Source organism: Prionailurus viverrinus, chromosome B2, assembly GCF_022837055.1.
Source record: "Prionailurus viverrinus isolate Anna chromosome B2, UM_Priviv_1.0, whole genome shotgun sequence".
NCBI classification, from domain to species: domain Eukaryota; kingdom Metazoa; phylum Chordata; class Mammalia; order Carnivora; family Felidae; genus Prionailurus; species Prionailurus viverrinus.
Window position 1 is genome coordinate 52330276 of NC_062565.1, and position 22929 is coordinate 52353204.

Here is a 22929-nt window from a genome sequence, read left to right on the forward strand (position 1 = left end):
ATAACATAGGCGATTCTGTTTGTGATCTACACCTGGAGATATTTGCATCCAGACCCCTGTGACTGAGTGTTCTATATGTTTGTGTAGTCCTTGGCCTCCTGAAAAGCATACCCTGTGGAAGACTGTAATCTGTGCTAATGGACCATTTTGTTGTATGATTATAAAGCCAGCTGAGAAATTTTTAATAAGTTAGGATGCCACAATTTGATATCAAATTGCACTTGGCAGCTTGAATACTATAGTACATTTTTAATTTAATAGGACCTTCTTTAATGTTTTAATTGTCATCTTAAATTTCTGGTAATCAAATTCAAAATCAAAGACAATCTTGACAGGTAAAAATTCAAAGGAAAAAGAGATCTATAATTTTTAACTTGTGGACCATGGATTATGATTTTATAAAGCAGAGGTGTTCTGAAATACTCTTTAATGAAGCATTTTCTCATATTCTCTAGGTAGGTATTTTGACATATAAAGTCAGTTATCCCCTCCCCCAAAAAAGGTTGATCGAGCTTTTTTGTCAATATTTGAAAGACTATCAAATGTTCTTTAATAAATTTGTTCAACCTTAAAGTGTGTCAGAGACCTAGTTTTATATCATCACATAAGCTAGAAAAAAAAGTGCTTGAAATCATTTCTGGATTGTAAATTATTTTTTAAAAATTTCTTAAGTATCTCTATTTAAAATTTTTAAGGTTTAAAAATAAAGATGATTTTTATATGCATTTGTATTAGCTTCTTGGTGCCACTATAACAAAATATCACAAATTTTGGCTTAAAACAATGGAATTTATTTTCTCATCGTTCTGGAGGCTAACAGTTCCAAATCAAGGTGTTACTAGGACAGTGTTCTCTCTTAAGGTTCTAGGGAAGAATCTGTTCCATGCCTTACTCTCAGCTGTAGTGTTGCCAGTAATCCTCAACGTTTCAGTCTCTGCTTCTGTAGTCACTTGGAATTCTCCCTGATTATTTGTGTCACTCTCCTTATAAGGGCACCAGTCATATTGGGTTAGGCCCCACCCTAATTAAATATGATCTCATCTTAACTTGATTACATTTGCAAAGAAGACCCTATTTCCAAATTAGATCACATTCCACTGAGACCAAGGCCTTCGACTTCAACATACTTTGTTGGGGGACATATTTAACCCATAAAAGCATTCAGTAGTTGAATAGAAACAGCCTGAGACGGAAGTTGGAAAATGGACCTCAGAGACGACAGCAGCTGTGATCCTTTTTGTAGTTTTTTAAGTTTGTTTATTTTGAGAGAGGGAGAGAGAGCACAGGAGCAAGAGAGGGGCAGAGAGAGAGGGAGAGGAAGAGGGAGAGGGAGAGAAAGGGAGAGAATCTCAAGCAGGCTATGCACTCTCAGTGCGTAGCCCAACAGGAGGCATGCATCCACAAACCATGAGATCAAAACCTGAGCCGAAATCAAGAGTTGGGACACTTAACCAACTGAGCTCCTCAGGCACTCCCCTTTTTGTATGGGTTTCAAAGTCTTGACTTTGGGTCACCTGCTTGCACATTGCTAATCATAACCTTGGACTATTTGTGATCTAAGGAAGTTATAATTTCTCCTTGGAGCATTTTTCCATTGACCTGTTATTTCACAAGTCTTTCCCAATGAATCTTCTCAGGTCAGAAACCATAAACAAGTATGCCATTTACATATTTAACTTTATAGTGAAACTACTGAAATGTTTTCCAGAGTAGCCCATGAATTGAAGTCTAGTGTTCACTGTCTTGTTTTATGTCCTTTGTATTTACAGATTTAACATTTGGAATTTATACTTTCCATGAATGATGCCAAAGGTTCAGTATCAAATGAATTTGTAATGCTTTTGAGGCATGGTTTTGAATCCCATTTTTTATAAGCTTGTTTTTTGTGGAATGAGTCACTTAACTAGCACATGAGCCTACTGATCCGTTTAGCTTTTATATCATGGTGAAATTTTATTTTTCTCTACTCATTAACTCTATTACATATGTTTATATAGTTTCTAGGAGTTTTAATGGTTATTAATAAAATAATACACCTTTGCATGTTTAAAGACATACCCAATTAATTTTGTCCTCAAATTAAACCCTTAAAGTGTTCAGTGATTAAACTCCTGAGAGTGCTGTATTAAGTCTATAACTAAATACAAGTGCTATTTTATTGCAGTACCCATTTATGCAAGTGCCATTACCTTACTATCTTCCCTTAAAATTTGTTTATAAATGGTTCCTCACAATTATCCCTTGTATACAGCTTTTGTGATAATTGTGTATCTCTAGACAGTGGTTAGAAAGCATAGCTTCTCTAGCAGGACAACATCAAGCATATTTTTATTTTATTTAAAAAACATTTTCATATTTATTTATTTTGAGAGAGAAAGAGAAAGTGTGCCCATGTGCAAGCGGGAAAGGGGCAGAAAGAGAGAGGGAGAGAGAATCCTAAGCAGGCTCCACGTTGTCAGCACAGAGCCAGACATGAGGCTCAATCTCACAAACTGTGAGGTTATGACCTGAGCTGAAATTTAAGAGTCAGACGCTTAACTGACTGAGCCACCCCGGTGCCCCAAGCATATTTATTTTTTTTATCTTAATTCTTTTACATAATAACTCAATTTCAGTGCTCTTAGCTGTTGCATTTTTTCTATGATGTCTTTTTCTGCATTGTATCTGGCATTCCTATTTAATTAACCCCACAATGTTTTCCTTTTTTTTTTTTTTTAATCTTCATTTGTTTTTTTTTCCCCTCATAATTAACTTTTCATCTGTGTCTTTATGGTTTTATTTTGCTTTCATGGTCCTTTTGATCTCTATGATTTCTCAGTTTACCCATAGCTGAAGAATGAATTTTTTATAGTTGCAGAGTATATATTTACGTAGGTAAAGCTCAGAAATCAATACAGTGTTTTCAAGCATTGTTATTCATTTTAACTTCCAAGTAGATAATTATAGTGTTTACCATCACATTACAGGAATTCAAAAGTTAAAAACTTTAGGAAATAAGTGCTAAGGAAATTTAAAATTGTTACAAACCAGTAGTTAACTACTATCTTAAACAATTACAGATAATAGATGTAATTTTCATGTGATCACTCGATGCCTGTCCCTTCATGGACTGGAATTGTCAAATGAAAACCACAACTCACTAAACCTTAGGGAAATACACTTTAATCAAGTGGATTGATTCTATGAAGAAAATAAAAGCCCATTTTTTTTTGTTAAAAATGAGTCTAGTATCATGTACAGAAAAGAACCTTAATGAACATCAGAAAGGTCATAAATTCGTAGTGTGATACCAGGCACATTAAGCGAGCAGCTTGATGAAGATTTCTCAACCTTGTCACCATTGACATTTTGGGCCACATAATCTTTTAATGCAGGTGGCCGTCCTGTGTATCCAAGAAGTATGTTTAACATTATCCCTGGCCTCTATGTACCACATGCCAGTAGCATAAACATGTTCTTTTTTTTTTTTTTTTTTTTCTTGTATCAGATTTAACCTTTAGGTTTTCTATCCTTTTAGGCTCTGTTGGTAAAAATTTTGAGCCTAGGGGACAGGATTGTCTCCACTAAAAGAGCCAAGTGGACCCTATAATCTTCTTTCTTCTTTAGTTCTGCCTTTGTGTTGATTATTTTCTGATCCCTCCACCCTTTAAGCAAAACTTGTGGCACTATTTTCCATTCCTTCACAACTGTCTCTCTGATTAGTGACTTGTTATATCTTTTGAGCTAAGGAGTTAATAAATGGTTATGGCTTTATGGGTTATCCTCCCAAATCAGATTTGAGTTTCGGTAGTCCTGAGTCTGAAAAGGCTGGGTTAAGTGGAGAATTTTAAATTAAGACAGGGCCCTTAACAAAGATGTTTTTGGTCAAATTAGCCCTTTAGTGCTTGTAGCACATCATAGAACTTTATTTTGTTTGAATCTGCACAATGGAGAGCATGGCTTCAAAAGATTAGAAAGGCCCTTATTTGAGAGAAAGTCTAGTTAGGTATCTTATGCAGTGAATGAATGACAGTTTGTGAGCATTGAGAGGGCTGGGGTATGAGCTTGGTTAGGCAGATTTGGATTCCTAAGAGAAATCCCTGAATTATCTTTGATATCTTAAATTTCTTTATCACCTAAATGCTGTCAAAGCATCTAATCTCAGGAGTTCTTACTTTGAATCAGCTCAGAAATATTGTCACTTCTTCACTGGGTGTTTGAACACTGAAAGACCTAGCTAGTTGTCTCTCAAGTCCCTAATACTGCCAGGCTAATTGTTTTAAACACTGGTTTTATTGAATCACAGGAATCTGTGTCCCTCCACCTGGCTGCATCGTGTCTGTTCAAATTTATCTCCTACTTCTAGTGAAAGCATACTTTCCAGCAGACCAACTTTTTTTTTTTTTTTTTTTTTAGCTAGCTCATGAATATATCAAGCTCATGCCTGTTCTGTGCTTTTGTTATGTTTTTCACTCTTGTGTGGGATTAAAATGCTCCTTCTTGCCGCCTGCTCATATTCTTACTCATCACCCCAGGTTCACCTGAAGCCTGCGTCCTGCACAGGGCTATCCATAGCTTGTTTATTCCACATTGATATCCACTTGCTTTTATGTGAAAGCATTGACTACAAGCAGTACTCATTTTGGTCCTTAGCAATATATGGCTTTGTTCAAAGTGATAATAGATTTGTGTGTATGTTTCATTTTGCCTCTTCAGCTAATTCATACATTTCTGGAAGGCAAGTGTTTCATGCTTTTTATATTTTTAGTATGGGATTATATGCATAACAAGTACTTAGTAAAAGCTTCTGTTAATGGATGGACAGGTACTGATTGTATTCTATTAAAAAAAATGGTAAAACCAAAATCAAGAAAACTTATAGAAACAAACGACCATATGTAGTCCCAGATTAAAGTTAAGAAGGGTGATCTTTCTGGATGTCATTGAAAAGAAGGTATATTTCCTTAGGCGAGAAATTGAAAGTAAAGGTACCTTGGAAAAGAGTAATCAACTAGTGGCCTATAAAAGGAAATCTGGGGACGCCTGGGTGGCCCAGTTGGTTAAGGTCCAGCTTCAGATCAGGTCATGATCTTGCAGTTCATGGGTTCGAGCCCTGCGTTGGGCTCTATGCTGACAGCTCAGAGCCTGGAGCCTGCTTCTGATTCTGTGTCTTCCACTCTTCTCTTCTTCTCCCCCACTCACACTCTGTCTCTCTCACTCTCAAAAATGAATAAATGTAAATAAATAAGTAAATAAATAAATGGAAATCTGTTTAGCTCATTTGTAATACATCTGTGAATTATGGTGCAATTAATGCCACTTTGGTCGTGACATGTATGTCCTATTGAGCTACTGGTAGTGGAAATGAGTAAATGTAAAAATAATGATTGATGTGGGTCATAAAACATTTCGTTACAGAATTCTAACTGATCTTCATTTCTTTCTTTTTAAGCACCCACATACCTCTCGTCACTGCCCAAATGGACATTTGAAAGTGTTTGAAAGTGCTGGTTGTCAAACGTTCGCGAGCATGGAAACCTCATCAATGTTGTCCTCACTGAATGATGAGTGTAAATCAGACAATTACATTGAGCCTCACTACAAGGAATGGTATCGAGTAGCCATTGATGCACTGATCGAACATGGGTTAGAAGCATACCAAGAATTTCTTGCCAAGGAACGAGTATCAGACTTTCTAGCTGAAGAAGAAATTAATTACATTTTGAAAAATGTCCAGAAAGTTGCACAAAGTACAGCATATGGTACTGATAACTCCTATGATGATACCTCATCTTCAGGGACTTACTGGCCCATTGAGTCTGACGTGGAAGCTCCAAATCTTGACTTAGGCTGGCCGTATGTGATGCCCGGACTCTTAGGCGGTACCCATATAGACCTCCTCTTTCATCCACCAAGAGCACACTTACTTACAATTAAGGAAACTATTCGGAAGATGATAAAAGAAGCAAGAAAGGTAATATTTTCTGTTTCTAAATGAAATTGTTTTTCAGTGAAACTTTTTTAAATTGAAGTATAGTTGACTTACAATGTTACATTGTTTCAGGTGTGCAACATAGTGATTCACCAAGTCTATACCTTATGTGGTGATCACCCCTAGTGCAGTTACCATCTGTCACCATACAACACTATTAAAATACCATTGACTGCTTTCCTATGTTGTACCTTTCATCCCTGTGACTTACTCATTCCACTCTAAATGAAAAATATGAAACGTGGAAAAGCATCAAAGTAGTATAACAAATATGTATGTTAAAGGAATCTCTATACGTCTGGACCATGCCTGTTATTCTCAGGAAATATACCTGTGAATACAAATACATGGGAGGATTGTACTTCCCATATCTTGTGTATATTTAACAGAGTGGTGTTAGGATCCTGTTCTAGGTGCAGATTTCCTTCTCTTCGTACTGTACATCCACCTTCTGCCCGCGTGGACTGGGAATGGGATGGGACACATTGAGTTCAAGGCACTTCGATTTTCCTTAATGTGTTTTTCGTAAATCAGTTGAAATTTATTTTGTACTCAAAGGGACTGAGCCCAATTCTTGCTGTAGATATAGTTTATACTCTTAAATAAACCATAGATGTACTTATTTATTACCTCACTTTTGTGGAAACAGTATGAAGTCAGGCATGATAATGTAAAATTCTGAAGTTAGATCCTGAGGTGCTTAGCATTTTAGGGCCTCTGTGCTCTTTATTAAATATTTATATTGGCTTATAAATCTCAGAAATTCTATTTCAGAGCTTGAATTAAACTGTAGACAGTCTCTTTTAATCAATCAAATAAAAGTTATTGAGTATTTTCTAGGTACTTAGTACAATCAGAGAAAATTTTGAGATTATAACAAAATTTCCTAAGCTGTTCATTTAACTCAGCCTAGAGTTTTGAAATGAATGGATAAAGAATTAATATTTTTTGCTATAAAGTGTCTATTTCTTATTTACTGATACCATGTAACATAGAAATGTGACCTAAAAGGAACCCGAGGATCCACACATACATGGCATGGCTTTATTTCATGTCAACAAGACCCAGAAATGCTTCAAAAGCTTGCTTTTATGAAGTACAGAAATAGAAGACCCTTGAAATCCACAATGACATTGTAGTTTGCAAGACAGGCAACTAAAAGCCTCGCAATCATGTCAGGGAGACATGATGTTCTGAGGCTAATGTCAAATGTAGGCTTTGCAAAGTAAGGAGATTTTTTTCACCCCCAAACCTTTTGAATTCAAACAATCTGACTTTTAGCCATGAACTTAGCAGTATTACATTAAAGAAAGTACTAATCTATCCCATTTGCTAAAAATTAGCTACAAAATCAGGTATGTGGTAGGGGTCCAAATTTATTGAATGAATTGGACTGTGAGTTCAATTTACTATGGGTATTTTTAAAACTGTACTATGCTATGCTCTGTGGACGCATTATACAATTGTGTTTTGTAAAACAGCAGAAGGAAAGTCAAGAATATAGATGAATCCTTATAAAGGTAAAATAACAAATATCTTGTACTATAGCATTTGCTAATTTCTGTTTAGGGAGACAGTGTATTTTTGAACTATAATAATAATTGAAAATTGATACATCAGTGAAGATTAATATTATTACGGTAAACTTAGTAGTTATGAATTCATCAGCCTACACCACAGCTGGTTTCCTTTGGAGCATTGCATTTCTGTGATGCAAAATGAGTCAGGAGATACCATGAGTTTTTTGCTTAGCATTCATTGGAAACTGAACGTAGTCATGACTGTTGTATTTTTCTTTCTAATGTGACAGCTATTTATTTAGTGAGCCTCTAAAAGTAATATCCTCTGCTTGCTCATTGTCTGCTGGGAATTCCCACTTGCAATGGCACGATGAGGATCTTGAAGTCCATACTATAAAACAGTGATCTAATGTTCTGCTTCTCTTCCACAAAGTCAAAACGTCATGATATAAGAAAGAATTGTGCCTGTATTTGATTTTGTGTATACATATCCAAGCTAAATTCAAAGAGAATTATTTAAACCTTGTAAATTGAGTATATAGCAATTGAATATAAATCATACCAGATAACTTAGAGTTTTGTTTTGTGTTATTTTGTTTTCCAAAAGCATTGGAGAACATTTTAATTTCAACTCAGATGCATTAAATATCGAGGTCAAGTGGTCTATGTATGTATGTAATGTATATTTCTCCAGTCTTTTGGAAATATCTTCATGTGCCACAATGTCTATTTAAGGATTTTTGAAGTACTCCAGAAAAGAATTATTGACCCCATTTTTACAAAATGTTACACTGTTTAGCCCATACCAGACAAGGTCTTGTGAAAAAATTGTTAAATAAGAACAAATATTATTTTAAAGTGAAAGCTTACCTGAACACATTGCTTTGTAGATTAATTGTGGTTTTTATGGCTTTTATGGCTATCATTTACTCAGCAGATATAAGTTAGTTTCTTATAATTTCAGAATGAATGGGAGCTCTTTAGATTTCAGGATCAACTTCGTCTTTTCAAACTGTTTTCAGAAGATATATTCTCTTTATTCGATAACTCTCAATGAATTGTCATGGCATTATGAAGAGGATTTTTTTTTCCATTGAATGTTTGAGTAATGTATATTTTGATGAATAGAACAAATTTTCTTGCCTTCACATTTCTCAGGCAAATTCTTTAGGTAATCAACATTATACAACTGTTGAGATATGAGGCCAAACAAGTAGGGTTAGGAACCAGCAAAGCAGAACCGACGAAGTGATCTCAGAGAAGAATTTCAGTCCATTTTCATTGTTCTGTTTGCAGTTGACATAAGGTATTATGAAAATAAAGGTCATATTATGGGACAATCTTAAAATAATGGAAAGAATCCAAAAGCATTTTTCTTAGAGGTCCAAGCATTAGAAGTCTGACCACCAAATTAACTTTCTAGTCCCTTGAGAATGGACATAAAAATGATACCATATCATATCCATCTTTACTGGAAGTATCTTGTTTTTAAACTTCACTAATTTATGTGTTCTTGTTTCTATCTAAAGTAACACAGACTCTGAATCATTCTGCTTTGATGAGCAGAATATACTCTTTATACTATTTTAAAAATCCATAGATTTGTTTTTATTCATTTTATTTTTGCCAGTTGTCACTTAAGTTGTAAAGAGGTTTTTTTGTTTTGTTTTCTTGTTTTTTTTTTCCTTTTGTTTGTTTTTTTTCTTTGTGTGTCTGCTTATTTTCTTATTAGAGAATCTTCCTCTGGGAAAATCTAGTTATAGGTAACTTCTTACTTGTGCCCTAAGGGGGCCATATTTTCATTTACTGGCTCTTTTCTCTAACTCCTTCTTAGTTTTCCCTGTGCGCTTGCCATAATTACATTTGGGTCGACTTTATAAAGTCTGATAGCGTCTAGCAAGACTTTTCCCAGGTAATTACTTGTCTCTCAAGAGGTGTTCCCAAGATGATATATGTATGTATTCCTAATTACTGTGAACACCTCTTATGAAAGCATCCTCTCTAATTACTTTAAACAGCTATCTTTCATTAAAGTCATTTTTCTTCTAGCCAACCCAGTGGTGGATATTCATAAAGTTATAATTCCTGATATGTGAATGCTTAACCAGAATGCTGTTTGCATCTGTTTTCTTATTCTAGGCTAGCTTCTTCTGTGACGTGTGAATCTTACTCTTGTGAAATAGGGACTCAGGAAAACACGTAAGCAAGAGTCTAGTGAGAATTAGGGCAGAGTAGTACCTGAGGTGTTCTGTACTGCCTGTCTTAAGTCTTGGTTCCTTCCTGACTCACTGTTGTTGGGTGTGGCTGTTATGGCCTGGGGAGCTATTAGTAATGCCTAGAAACTTTAACCACCAATTGGCCCATGGCCACAAATGGAAAGGTGAACAGAGGATGGGGCTTTTCCTGGGATTTGCCTGGCATTATAAAAGCAGTACTAGACTAGAGGCTCTTTTATCAGGGGTCTACCACTAACTAGTTAGAGATTGAACAAGTCATTGCACCTCCTTAGGTAACTTCATTTATTTAGTGAAAGACATGAAGCAAAGCCTGTTAGTGTTTTGTCGTTGTTTATTTAAATTCAAGTTAGTTAGCATACAGTGTAGTACTGGTTTCAGGAATCGAATTGCGTGATTCATCACTTACATATAACATCCAGTGCTCATCCCAACAAGTGCCCTTGTTAATGTCCATCACCCATTTAGCCCATCCCCATACCTCCCCTCCTGCAACCCTCCCTCTGTTCTCTGTATTCAACAGTCTCTTATGGTTTGCCACCCCTCTGTTTTTATCTTATTTTACTTTTCTTCAACTTCCCCTATGTTCATATGTTTTGTTTCTTAAATTCTGCATATGAGTGAAATCACATATTTGTCTTTTTCTGACTTATTTCACTTAGCATAAAACGCTAGTTCCATCCACAATTTTGCAAATGGCAAGATTTCATTCTAATATTCTTGTCCACATCTCTGATAGCGCTTACCAATTCAAGAGTATTTCAGTATGTTATACTCCTTGCTGAATTAGTTCATTATATGAATAATTTTAATTGTGTCATAGTGTGTCACTTCCATCTGTATGACTTTGTGATCATATCCTGCCCAGCTGAGTGATATGGATCTATTTATCAATGCCTTTATTAGGCTAGGATCATCACTCTCCTAATGTTCCCAATTTTTTTTTAAGACTTTCCTCTTTGCCTTTCTTATTACAACTCTTACTGTGAATACTTTCATGCTTTGAATTTGAGTCAAAATTATTTCCAGGAAATGTGTTTTGCTTAGATTTAATGACATGTTTCGATCTTGTGACATTAATTTGAATACCTCTTCTCTAAATAAAATGCATTACATGTTTATATATGAATGATATATAATATATAATATAATATAACAATATAACATTGTGTGTGTATGTATATGTGTATGTATGTGTGGGAGAGAGAGATATCTTGTTAAAATTGCACAGACCTTGCTATACTAACCATTGCTATCTCTGAATGGGAATACTCTTTAAGCTCCTGGAGCTATACAGGAAGAAAACAAACTCCCCATTCTTCTCATTTCATTCACTCACTCCCTTCTCTTACTATTAGTAATAGCTCTGATGATATTAAGTATACAATTTTTAAGACGGTTACTTATTTTTTTTTTAAGGTTTTTTTTTTTTGTTTTGTTTTGTTTTTTTTGAGAGAGAGAGACAGAGCACAAGCAGGGGAGGGGCAGAGAGAGGGAGACACAGATTCTGAAGCAGGCTCCAGGCTCCACACTGTTAGCACAGAGCCTGTTGCAGGGCTGGAACTCATGAGCCATGAGGTCATGGCCTGGGCCCAAGTCAGACGCTTAATCTACTGAGTGACCCAGGCACTCCTTAACACAGTTACTTAAGGGAGAGGAGAGAGGAAAGAAGACACTATATAGGGACTCTGACCTTATTGTAAGATCAAGTTTCGGGCTTCCTCAATTGACTTGAAAACTTTTATAGACATAAAGCTGCAGCTTCTCTCTCTCATTCTCTCTCTCTCTCTCTCTCTCTCTTTCTCTGTTTCATTCCCCCTCTTACTCTCTTTAAATTACCCAAATTCAAATAATTATTTTTTTTTAATTAAATTAAACTAAGTTGATTTTAATAAAATTTGTTGTCAAGTTGGCTAACATACAGTGTATACAGTGTGCTCTTGGTTTTGAGGGTAGATTCCCATGTCTCATTGCTTACATACAACATGCAGTGCTCATCCCAACAGGTGCCCTCCTCAATGCCCATCACCCATTTTCCCCCCACCCCACCCCATCAACCCTCAGTTTGTTCTGTGTATTTAAGAGTCTCTTATGGTTTGCCTCCTTCCCTCTCTATAATTTTTTTTTTTCCCCTTCCTTTCCCCCATGGTCTTCTGTTAAGTTTCTCAAGTTCCACATATGAGTGAAAACATATGATGTCTTTCTCTGATTGACTTATTTCACTTAGCATAATACTCTCCAGTTCCATCCATGTTGCTAAAAATGGCAGGATTTCATTCTTTCACATTGCCAAGTAGTATTCCATTGTATATATAAACCACATCTTCTTTATCCACTCATCAGATGGACATTTAGACTCTTTCCATAATTTGGCTGTTGTTGAAAGTGCTGCTGTAAACAGTGGGGGTACATGTGCCCCTATATATCAGCACTCCTGTATCCTTTGGATAAATTCATAGTAGTGCTATTTCTGGGTCATAGGGTATTTCTATTTTTAATTTTTTGAGAAGTCTCCACACTGTTTTCCAGAGCGGCTGCACTAGTTTGCATTCCCACCAACAGTGCAAGAGGGTCCCCGTTTCTCCACATCCTCGCCAGCATCTGTTGTTTCCTGAGTTGTTAATTTTAGCCCTTCTGATGGGGGTGAGGTGGTGTCTCAGTATGGTTTTGATTTGTATTTCCCTGATGATGAGTGATGTTGAGCAATTTTTCTTATGTCAGTTGGCCATCTTGATGTCTTCTTTGGAAAAGTGTCTATTCATGTCTTCTGCCCATTTCTTCACTGGATTATTTGATTTTGGGTGTTGGGTTTGGTCAGTTCTTTATAGATTTTGGGTACTAACCCTTTATCTGATGTCATTTGCAAATATCTTCTCCCATTCCATCAGTTGCCCTTTAGTTTTATTGATTGTTTCCTTTAAATAATGCTCTTCTTTAAGAGGTTCATGGAATGGTATGAAGACTCTGAATCTTGGAGTCAGTTAGGGCTGGTTTGAATCTCAATTCAAACAGCTGTTTGTATTAGGTATTATACTATAACCTCTCTAAATTTTATTTTTCCCATCTGTGAAAGGGAGATGCTTATACTCCCTAGGATCCTTGTGAGGATGGAATGAAGTAGTTGACATGTCTAACATGACACATACCACGCATGTAATACAGTATGTGTGCTGTTGATTCCTCCGCGTTTTTCCATCACCTCCTCCTCCTCTTACTACATTATTCCAGGCCTTTATTTAAAAAAATATATATTTTATACACATATATATAATATATAATGTATAATGTATAATATATAATATATATAATATGTATATTTTATATACTATATATTATATATTATAATATATTTTATATGTGTAATATATATGTAATATATATTTTATATATAATATAATATATTTTATACATGTAAATATATTTTATATATTATATAATATATTTACATATATTTTATTTCTATTTATTTATTTTATTTATATATTATATATTATGCATATAATATATGTATAATATTTTTATAATTTTTAAATAATATACATATATAATATATTTTATATGTTTATATATTATACATATATATTTTACATATATTATACGTATATAGTATATTTTATATATATATATATATATATATATATATATATATATATAATACATATATATAACCAGTCTGTATTTTTGTATCATTGTGATTTGGCATTTGTTCTTTAAAAGTGAGAGCAACATTTGACCAAGTTTGATATCCAATGAGATAGTGTGTTACTAGGAATGCCAGCTAGGATTATTAACTCTTCATGAAAAGGTTATTCCTAAAAAGACTTAAACCCATCTCTGAGGTATTAAAATGATTATAATGATTATAATGATTATGCATACCACATCAGCTGTAGAGCAATACAACATTTTCCCAATGTTTGCTTAATATTGATTAAGAGGTAATATTGACTCAATGTAAATATATTTGAAAATAAGACATATACAAAGCCAGCTTCAGAATGTGCAAAGAAGGTATCCTTTTTTTATAGAAAGTTGTGGAAGAAAAAATTCTAAATTATCCTTTTTCACCTAAAATCTGAAACCTTGAAAAGAGATAGTGCTCTGGTGAAAACCTAAGGAGAGGGGGTGAGAGGGGGACATATTACTATAGATCAAGGGGAAAAAAATCATTCCATTTTTATCTAGAATTTTAAAGTGATAATTTTATTAGATTTTTTTTTTTTTTTAAGAGAGAGAGTGGGAGCAAGGGGGGAGGGGAAGAGAGAGAGTCTTCAGTAGGCTCTACTCCCAACACCTAGCTGGGTGCAGGGCTGCACGCAAGGCTCAATCTCACGACCATTAGATTATGACCTGGCTGAAATTGAGTCAGATGCTTAGCTGACTGAGCCATTCAGGTACCTCAATTTTATTAGATTTTTAAAGAAAGACATTATACAGGGGTTTCATATTTATGAACAAGAACAAGATTTTGTAACTTTTAAAGTTTATATTTATTATAGAACTGTCATTTGATGTCAAAGTTGGTTTAAGTAACTGAGTTCATGAGATAGTATCACTTGCTGAATATTTCTGATATAATTCAAAATTGATAAGGAATATTATTTAAGGCTTACCATAATTAGTCTTTTTAGATGTTTTATCAGACACTGTGTTATCAGGTGAAATCTAAAGATCACCATGATTTTTTAACAGATTTTCATTTGAAAATTGGCAACTTAAGAAATAACTTAGCTTTTAATAAGAAAAATTAGAAAAACTTAACAGGGGGTAATAAATTTATCAGAAACTCTGTCTTGATATATAAACGTATTATCTCCATTAATACTTGGAAGGGAACAATATCAAATTTGACTTATTTCAAAGTGCATTTGACTTCTCTGATTAGGAGAAAAAATAAGTTTATATTTTAAAGAGAGAGTGAGAGTGAGGGTGAGCATGAGCAGGGGGGGAGCAGAGAGAGAGAGGGAGATAGAGAATCCCAAGCAGGCTCTGCACTGTCACCATAGAGCCCAATGAAGGGCTTGAACTCAGGAACCCTGAGATAGTGACCTGAGCTGAAACCAAGAGTCCGATGCTTAACTAACTGAGCCACCCAGGTGCCCCATGGGGAAATATTTTTAAGACTGTTTTCTCTACTCAATTATTGCCCTTTGGTGCTCTGTTTTTGTTTGTTTGTTTGTTTGGGTTTTTTTTTGTTTGTTTGTTTGCTGGTTGTTTTCCCCTTCAAAGTAATCCATGAGAAAGCTCCTGTACGGATTGCATGTGGTATGTACAATCTGTATTGAACTTTGAAGTACAATTATTAACATTTGGTTCTGTGTATTCTGGGATCTCTGAAGTAGATGCTTATTTTTTATGATCATTTCCGTTTAGTCATTTTCCTTCCTATCACAGGATTAAAATAAAAACCAAATACTTATGTAGTTACTGAAACGTGTAATATTTTCCTGACAACACACTTTTAGTAGTTTGTTGGAGTGGCTAAACTAATGGTCACCATAACACATTATGTCCCTAAGATACCAGTTTTCCTAATGTTTAAATAACACCTAAATTCCAAAAGGATAGAATTGTAGAATCTTACAAACTCAGATCCCTTTAGAACCAAGCTAGAAATGTGATGAGTGATGTGTTGCTCATGGCTAAATGAGATAAACCTGGGACCTGAAGTGCACATTGAGGCATCTTATCAAAAGTTAACTTTCATAAGAATAAAAGGATATAACTGTCCTTTACTTATCTGTTCTTCTAATGAAATGTAAAATGTAATGGGGGTTTCCTGCAGGAGCCTTTGAGATGATGAGGGCTGTAACACCAGATTAACATTTTGTACGTAAAGGATTCTGCCTGCTTTTTTATAGTTGCCACAGATTCATCATATAGTGTATACCTTTATATTAATTATTCTTTTTTAAAATTAGTTACTCTTCAAATTATCTCAAAAGAAATTGTTGGCTTGTATCATCAGGACTGAAACAAGGATCTGATTTTGAGTAATGGATTTATGTTATGTAATCTAGTAACAGTAATAGCTATTATTTATTGAGCACTTACGTGTCAGGCACTGTGTTAAGCACTTTACATGCATTACCTTAAATTGATCTTCACAACCACCCTGTGAATTATGTACTTTTTATCATCTATATTTTACTGATGGATAATCTGCTTTTTTGTGAGAGGTATCACTCTAGAGAGTGGTAATGATCCAAAGTGATCATAACTGGAAAGTAGTGGTGACAGGCCATTTCTAAATGGAGGTATCAGAAGATATGATTGAGAGGGTCTAGGATTAAGACCAATTGGTGGAGGTGTGGAAGCACTGGTTTCTAAATGAACCACATACAAAAGCCTTTCTGGGATTGCTATTAGAAGTCAAAATAACGTACCTGCCATTGACAGAAGGTTATGATAGCTTGATGAGATGTAGCACCTAGAATGCAGACTCCATCAGGAGGCACGAAAAAGAAATGGGTTCTCTTGTGTCCAAATGCAGGGGAAATCTAAAGAAGTGAGAGAAGGGCAGTGTGATAATGAAGTTGTCCTTTGGCCCCTTCAGGCTTCAACTATAAGGGGTCAGTCTTTGGCCAACCTTATAGGTAAAAAATATGGCAGGATGTTCATTCATTCAAGCAAACATTTAATGCCTACTGCATGTCAGGTACTGTTCTAAATTCTATGGGTACATACATACGAGTGTAAAGTACATAAGAAATCCTGCCTTTGAATGGAGCTTACATACAAATGAGGTAGATAATAAGCATAAGAAATGAGGAGTGCTATGAAGAAAAAGAAAACAAAACACAAATATGGTTGGGTAAGAAGGATTTAGAGTGGTGGTGGCTGTTATTCTGCATTTTAAATAGGGTGTTCAGAGTAGGCCTCATCAAAAAGTGACTTTTGAGGAAAGAGGAAATGAGCCATCCATCTATTTAGGGTAGAGCAGGCTAGATGCAGGGTAAGCTATAGGCCAGGAACATGGCTTCCTATTTGTTAGAGGATGCCAGTAAAGGTGCCAACTGCTGGACCCAAGAAAACAAAGGGGAGATGAGTAGGTGAGTAGGTGAGTTTAGAGAAGTAACATGGAGGTACTCATGAGACATTATGAGGATCTTGGTTTATGCTTTATGTAAAATGGGGAACCACTGGAGAATTTTGAGCAAAAGAGACACAGTCGTTTTCAAAAATGCTCTATTTTAAAGAATACATCTGGCTGCATTAGTGAAAGTTGACTATAGGGCTTAAGAATAAGTATATCAGAGGCTTTTAAAATAATTCAACTGTGAGATGATATCTTAGTTGGTCAGATGGCAGCCGTGATGGTTAGATTTTTGGATATATTTTAAAGACAGGGGTGTGAAATAAGTTAAAGAATACAAAATTACTCCAAAGTTTTTGGCCTGAGCAATTAGAATGATGGCATTGTCATTTGAAGTCAGTGTAACTCATCAGAGAGTTGGAATCAGGAAGCAAAGAGACCAAGTTACAGAGGCCTCAAAGTTACTGTTTTCACCACTTTCCCAGGATGGTTAACAAGTAACCTCACCACCAAGACCTACAGACATCTCTGAGTGGAGATTCAGGTTCACATTTGAATCTAAACACAGAGAGACTGGACTTGGAGATCAGTCCTGATCCAGAGGGCACAGTTGAGGGATGGAAAGTAACTTAGATGAGATTAGGATACAAAGAAGTAGATAAATAAGGAGTAAGAGATAAGACTGGCTGGCTCCTGACCCTGACCTGGGAAAGCAGGAGCTTAAATAACCTGCTGAGAAGTGGAACCTCCCAAAGGCAATGGTTTAGCCACTCTCATATACTGGGTCAGGTGAGCGAAAGGGAGAGTTGCTGGGAAGATGTCCCTTGGGAAGTCACTTTTTTCATTGGTTGTTTAGGTGAATAAATTTGGCATTTTCAGACAGTAGGGAGTGTGGGGCCAGTAGAGTAGGTTTGAAAAAAGGAAGTCAGGGGTTGGTGGGAGAGGTCCGTTGACCTCAAATTGTGGAGATCTTTCAAACCAGTTCAGTGGATTTGCTGGTAGGAAGTCATGAAATGTTTTTGAGTAAGTCAGTGATGCCAGGAAACCTGGCCTCGGACATCATAACATTTAGTTGGTTAGTTAAAACAAAGGGGAAAATATAAAACAGCTTGTAATATATGCTGGGATAATGCTCACCAACAGGCTAACAATAACTTGAGGCAGACTAAAATTCAACATAAAACAAGATGTCTTTCTGAAGTGAAAATATATGTACTGTTCTCTTCTAGAATAGAAAAATAGAACTACTTAATTCTGTATCTATAGGAAGGTGATTTTGAAGTGTCTTTTTAAAAAAATTTTTTTTAATGTTTTATTTATTTTTGAGACCGAGAGAGACAGAGCATGAACAGGGGAGGGGCAGAGAAAGAGGGAGGCACAAAATCCGAAGCAGGCTTCAGGCTCTGAGCTGTCAGCACAGAGCCTGATGCGGGGCTCGAACTCATGAATCGCGAGATCATGACCTGAGCCGAAGTCGGACGCTTAGCCGACTGAGCCACCCAGGTGCCCCAAAGTGTCTTAAAGCTACTATTTAAATGTCTTAATTACAGATTTTAAGTCAAAATGTTTTTTTGACAAAAACTTTACCTGGGGGTGCCTGGGGGCTCAGACAGTTAAGTGTCAGACTTCAGCTCAGGTCATGATCTTGTGGTTTGTGGTTTGAGCCCCAAGTTCTATGCTGCCAGCTTGAAGCCTGGAGCCTGTTTTGGATTCTGTGTGTCTCCCTCCCTCTCTGCCCCTCCCCCACTCACACTCTGTCTCTCTCAAAAATAAATAAAACGTTAAATTTTTTTTTAATTCAAAAAGTTTACTGTATATGCATAATTTAAATCTGTACGTACCTATTGAATCCCTGCTATATGTAAGACACTGTTATGTCATATAAATGGAAAACGAAACACTTCAAGTGGTTTATAGTATTAATATTTGGAAGCTGTGCTAACAGATTCATAGAGATATATTGATAAAATGCTGTAGGTGTATGAACATTATGTGAGTGACCTAGGTATTATAAAGGATCTGGATTTTTCCCCCCACCTTTTTACTTTTAGGTATTAGCAGATTATGGAGGCATTTCCTAAAGTTTCAAAGCAGGAAAATTTTGATATAAATAAAATACCTTCAAAATATTTATTGGCAAACACAGCTTACTAGATCAACAAATGTATTTAAAAATGGTATATTTTTTCTTATTATCAGAGTACAGGTATTCCTTATAGAAAACATAGAAGAATACAGGAAATAGTTAAGGAAATAAAATTTAGAAATGTTCTTCTCTGTAAGGTAAATAGATGGATAGAGAAACCCATGGGCACACAGGGGTGTGTGTGTGTGTGTGTGTGTGTGTGTGTGTGCGCACGCATGTGCGCGTGTGTGCATTTTAATGCTTATATAGATCTCTGAGATAGAATGTTTATAGGTAACATACTTGAAATCATGCTTGAAATTATGTATAAAAATTTGCCTCCTATTTTTTTTCACTTAGGATTTTTCCCATAATAAAATAATTGATTTCCTGTACTGATAAGCAATGGCTTAAGAAAACAGCAACAGTGGGAGTTGCCTGCCCTGGATGCAGGTAATAAGGAAGTTCATTATCTCCAGGGAATTTAAAAACAGGATTCACTGAAAGACAGTCTGCTTTTTATTACATGCTGGCAATTGTAAACAATGCCAGTGGTACCATACTGCTCCTCATCAGAGCAGACCTTGCTGCAGGGAGACCAGATCCCTGCTACCCCCACCCACCCTCACCCCTTCTACCATTCCGTGATACACCAGTCCTGACATGATGAGAGTCTCATGGTAATATTCCTTTAGGAAAGAACAAAGCTTCATAACTGTTTCTGTCTAATCATTAGGCACTCAGTAATTAGTTGATTCGTGAAGCTTTAAAAGCAGAAAACATCAGTAAGTATACATTTTCTTTCACAAACCAGAACTTTCCTTTGGTCTGTATTAATTTCTTACTAATAATCACCTTTCAATTTACCCCTTAAGAATTCAAACAAATATTTTAAACAAGTGAATAAATGTGAAAAGCAAATGTGATATTTAGCCATTTGGTTAAATATCAATCCAGTAGGGGCTACCAGAAAATCTATAATCATGGGGAAAAAAAAAGCATTGTCTGTGTCGTAGTAGTCATATTGAAGCCTGCTGAAATTCTGGAACAGTTGTTGAAAAAAAAAATAAAAAGAGAACTGGGGTTTGTGGCTATGTACTCTTTTTGACAAATGGGCAGTTGGAAATTAAGAAAGTCTTAAAGTCCACAGTCACCCAACCGATTGGTAACTATTTGGGTAGATGGTATTCAGCTTCTAGATTTCCATTACCAGAATTTTATTTTGTTGCTTCTCTGCTGGGGAGGAGAACTAAATTTCTTCACCACATTAATGACATCTAATGTTTATTGAGTGGTATATACCAGGCAGTGTTCTAGGCTCTTTGTATGTATTAACATATTTCCAACAGCTCCTTTCAGGGGTGAGGAACAAAGAGGTTAAATCATTTACACTAGGATTTAGAAGTAGGAAATGGCAATGCTGATATTTGAGCCCAGGCAGGGGGCCCAGGCAGGGCTCAAATTACCTCTAATAGACTCATCAGTATTACCTCTAGAAGACTATTTCATGTTGCTATCATGCAAACCAACTGAATATGCAACCACACTTGTGCAGGTACTGTTACAGTTGATCCCTGATGATCTACCAGATAGAGTCAACTCAATAAGCATGGCATATATGAAACTCTTTATATATGAAAGAGGCTCTTCATGAATCCTTTGTGCTTTATCTCCTTCCTCCTTCCATTAGTCACGTTAAACTCTGGTGTTATTAAAAAAAATATTTATTTTTTTTATGTTTTTACATTTTATTTACTTTTGATAGAGAGACAGAGCACTAGTGGGGGAAGGGCAGAGAGAGACAATGGAGACACAGAATCTGAAGCAGGCTCCAGGCTCCAAGCTGTCAGCACAGAGCCCGATGCGGGGCTCGAACTCACAAACCGCGAGATCATGACCTGAGCCGAAGTCGGATGCTCAACCGACTGAGCCACCTGGTCGCCCCTAAAAAAATTTTTTTTAATGTTTATTTGTTTTGAGAGAGAGAGAGAGAGAGAGAGAGAGAGAGCGAGCAGGGAAGGGGCAGAGAAAGAGGGAGACATTATCCCAAGCAGTCTCTGCACCATCAAGCCCAATGAGGGGCTCGAACTCATGAACTGTGAGATCATGACCTGGGCTGAAATCAAGAGTTGGGCACTTAACTGACTGAACCACCCAGGTGCCACAAACTCTGGTGTTATTGAATTGCCATTTTCTGGTCTTTCCATGGTAGCTTATTCCTTCTTAATTTTGTAATGATTACTCCCCTATTTGGAGCCCCCTTTTCTGTAGTGTTTTTTTCTTTTTTCTTTTTGCCTCCTATTCAATTTTTAAAAATCCATGTTAAATTTTACTTATTTGAGCCCTGATCATTTCTCTTGCCAGACTTTGATTAGTCCCCTCCTGTGATATTGTCACCTTTGTAATTGTCCTTTGATTTTAGATGAGATATAGTCTCCATTCTGTCATAGGGCTTGGGATTCTCATTCTTTTCTTTCTCCTTTTTTTAAACTAGTTTTCTTTTTAAGATTAGATTCATTTTTTAATTGAAATTTAATTAGCATACAGTGTTATTAGTTTCAAGAGTATAGCATATTGATTCAGTAGTTCTATGTTGCACAATAGCATAAGTGTAGTCACCATCTGTCACAATACAGCATTACTTTTTTTTAATTGATTGGTAATAATTTTTTTTTCTTTTTTGGATATGAATTCTTGTTAGATACATGTATTGCAAATATCTCCTGTGGTTTACTTTTTTACCCTGGTAATGGTATTTTTTTGATAAATGAAAGTTCTTAATTTTAATGTAGCCTAATTTGTTAATCTTTTAAGATTAGCTATTTTGGTGTTTCTTGGGGGAAATATTTGCCTACCCTAAGATTTGTTGGCTGTTAGAAGTTTTATCTTTTATATTTGAGTGTACAGATCCTTCTAGCGTTGATTTATGTGTATGATATGAGGTTGGAGTCCAAGTTAATGTTTGTATGAAGATCTAGTTGACCCTGCAACTTTAATTGACAAATCATCCCTTCCATGTTTTACTGCAATGTCATTATTGCTATAAATCAAGTAACCACTTATACACTGGTATATTTCTGGGCTCTGCTCTGTTGATCTATTTTCTCTCCTTGTGCCAAGACCACAGTATTTTAGTTATTACCATACCTTTATAGCAAACACCTCTGTGTAGTAGTGTAAGTCCTCTGGTTTTGTTTTTCTTTATTATTGCCCTTGCTATTCTAAATCCTCTGTTCTTCTGTAGGAATTTAAAAACCATCTTGTCAATTTAAAAAAATCTAAGATTTGCATTGACATTACATAGAACAGTTTGAACAGATTTGGGCTTTACAATATTGAATCTTCCTATCCATGAACAAGGTATATTCTTCCATTTTTTTAGTTATTAGTTTCTCTCAGTGAGATTCTGTAGTTTTCTGTATATAACTCCCATGCATCATTTGTTTGGTTTTTTTTGTGGGTTATTTAGTATTTTTCATCCTATTGGAAATGATACCTTAAATTTTTTTGTTCTGGGGCACGTGGGTGATTCTGTTGGTTGAGTGTCTGACTCTTGTTTTTAGCTTAGGTCATGATCCCAGGGTTGTGGGATCGAGCCCCGCATCAGGCTCCACACTCAACATGGATTCTCTCTCTTTCTCTCTCCCTCCCTCTGCACCTTTCTCCCATTCATGCACTCATGCTCTGTTTCTCTCTAAAAATAATTGCTTTTGTTTTAATTTTTTATCTTCTTTGCTAATATATAGTAATAACATTTTTTTTTTGTATTTTGACTTGAGTCCATTTATTTGATAAATTCACATAGTCATCTAGTAGATTGGAAATTTTGTAGATATGCCATCATATCTGTAAATAGTGTTAGTTTTATTTTCTCATATAATTTTCATAGTTTTTGATTACCTTATTTTATTGCTATGTCTTCCATTACAATGTTAAATATAACATGAAATATGAATAGTACTTACTGTGGATTTTTTTTTTAATTTTATTTGAGGGAGGGAGAGAGAGAGAGAGAGAGAGAGAGGAGGGGCAGAAAGAAAGAG

General features: G+C 35.7%; 1 protein-coding gene across 3 annotated transcripts in view; it reads left to right on the top strand.

Moving 5' to 3' along the window:
- FAM83B (family with sequence similarity 83 member B) overlaps positions 1 to 22929 on the top strand; it is a 90549-nt gene that overhangs the window by 13910 nt on the left and 53710 nt on the right. For all 3 annotated transcript variants that reach the window (XM_047860839.1, XM_047860838.1, XM_047860837.1), the window contains one exon: positions 5432 to 5953. In XM_047860839.1, the coding sequence (XP_047716795.1) occupies positions 5510 to 5953 (444 nt within the window). In that variant the 5' untranslated portion in view covers positions 5432 to 5509. The remainder of the gene's footprint in view (positions 1 to 5431; positions 5954 to 22929) is intronic.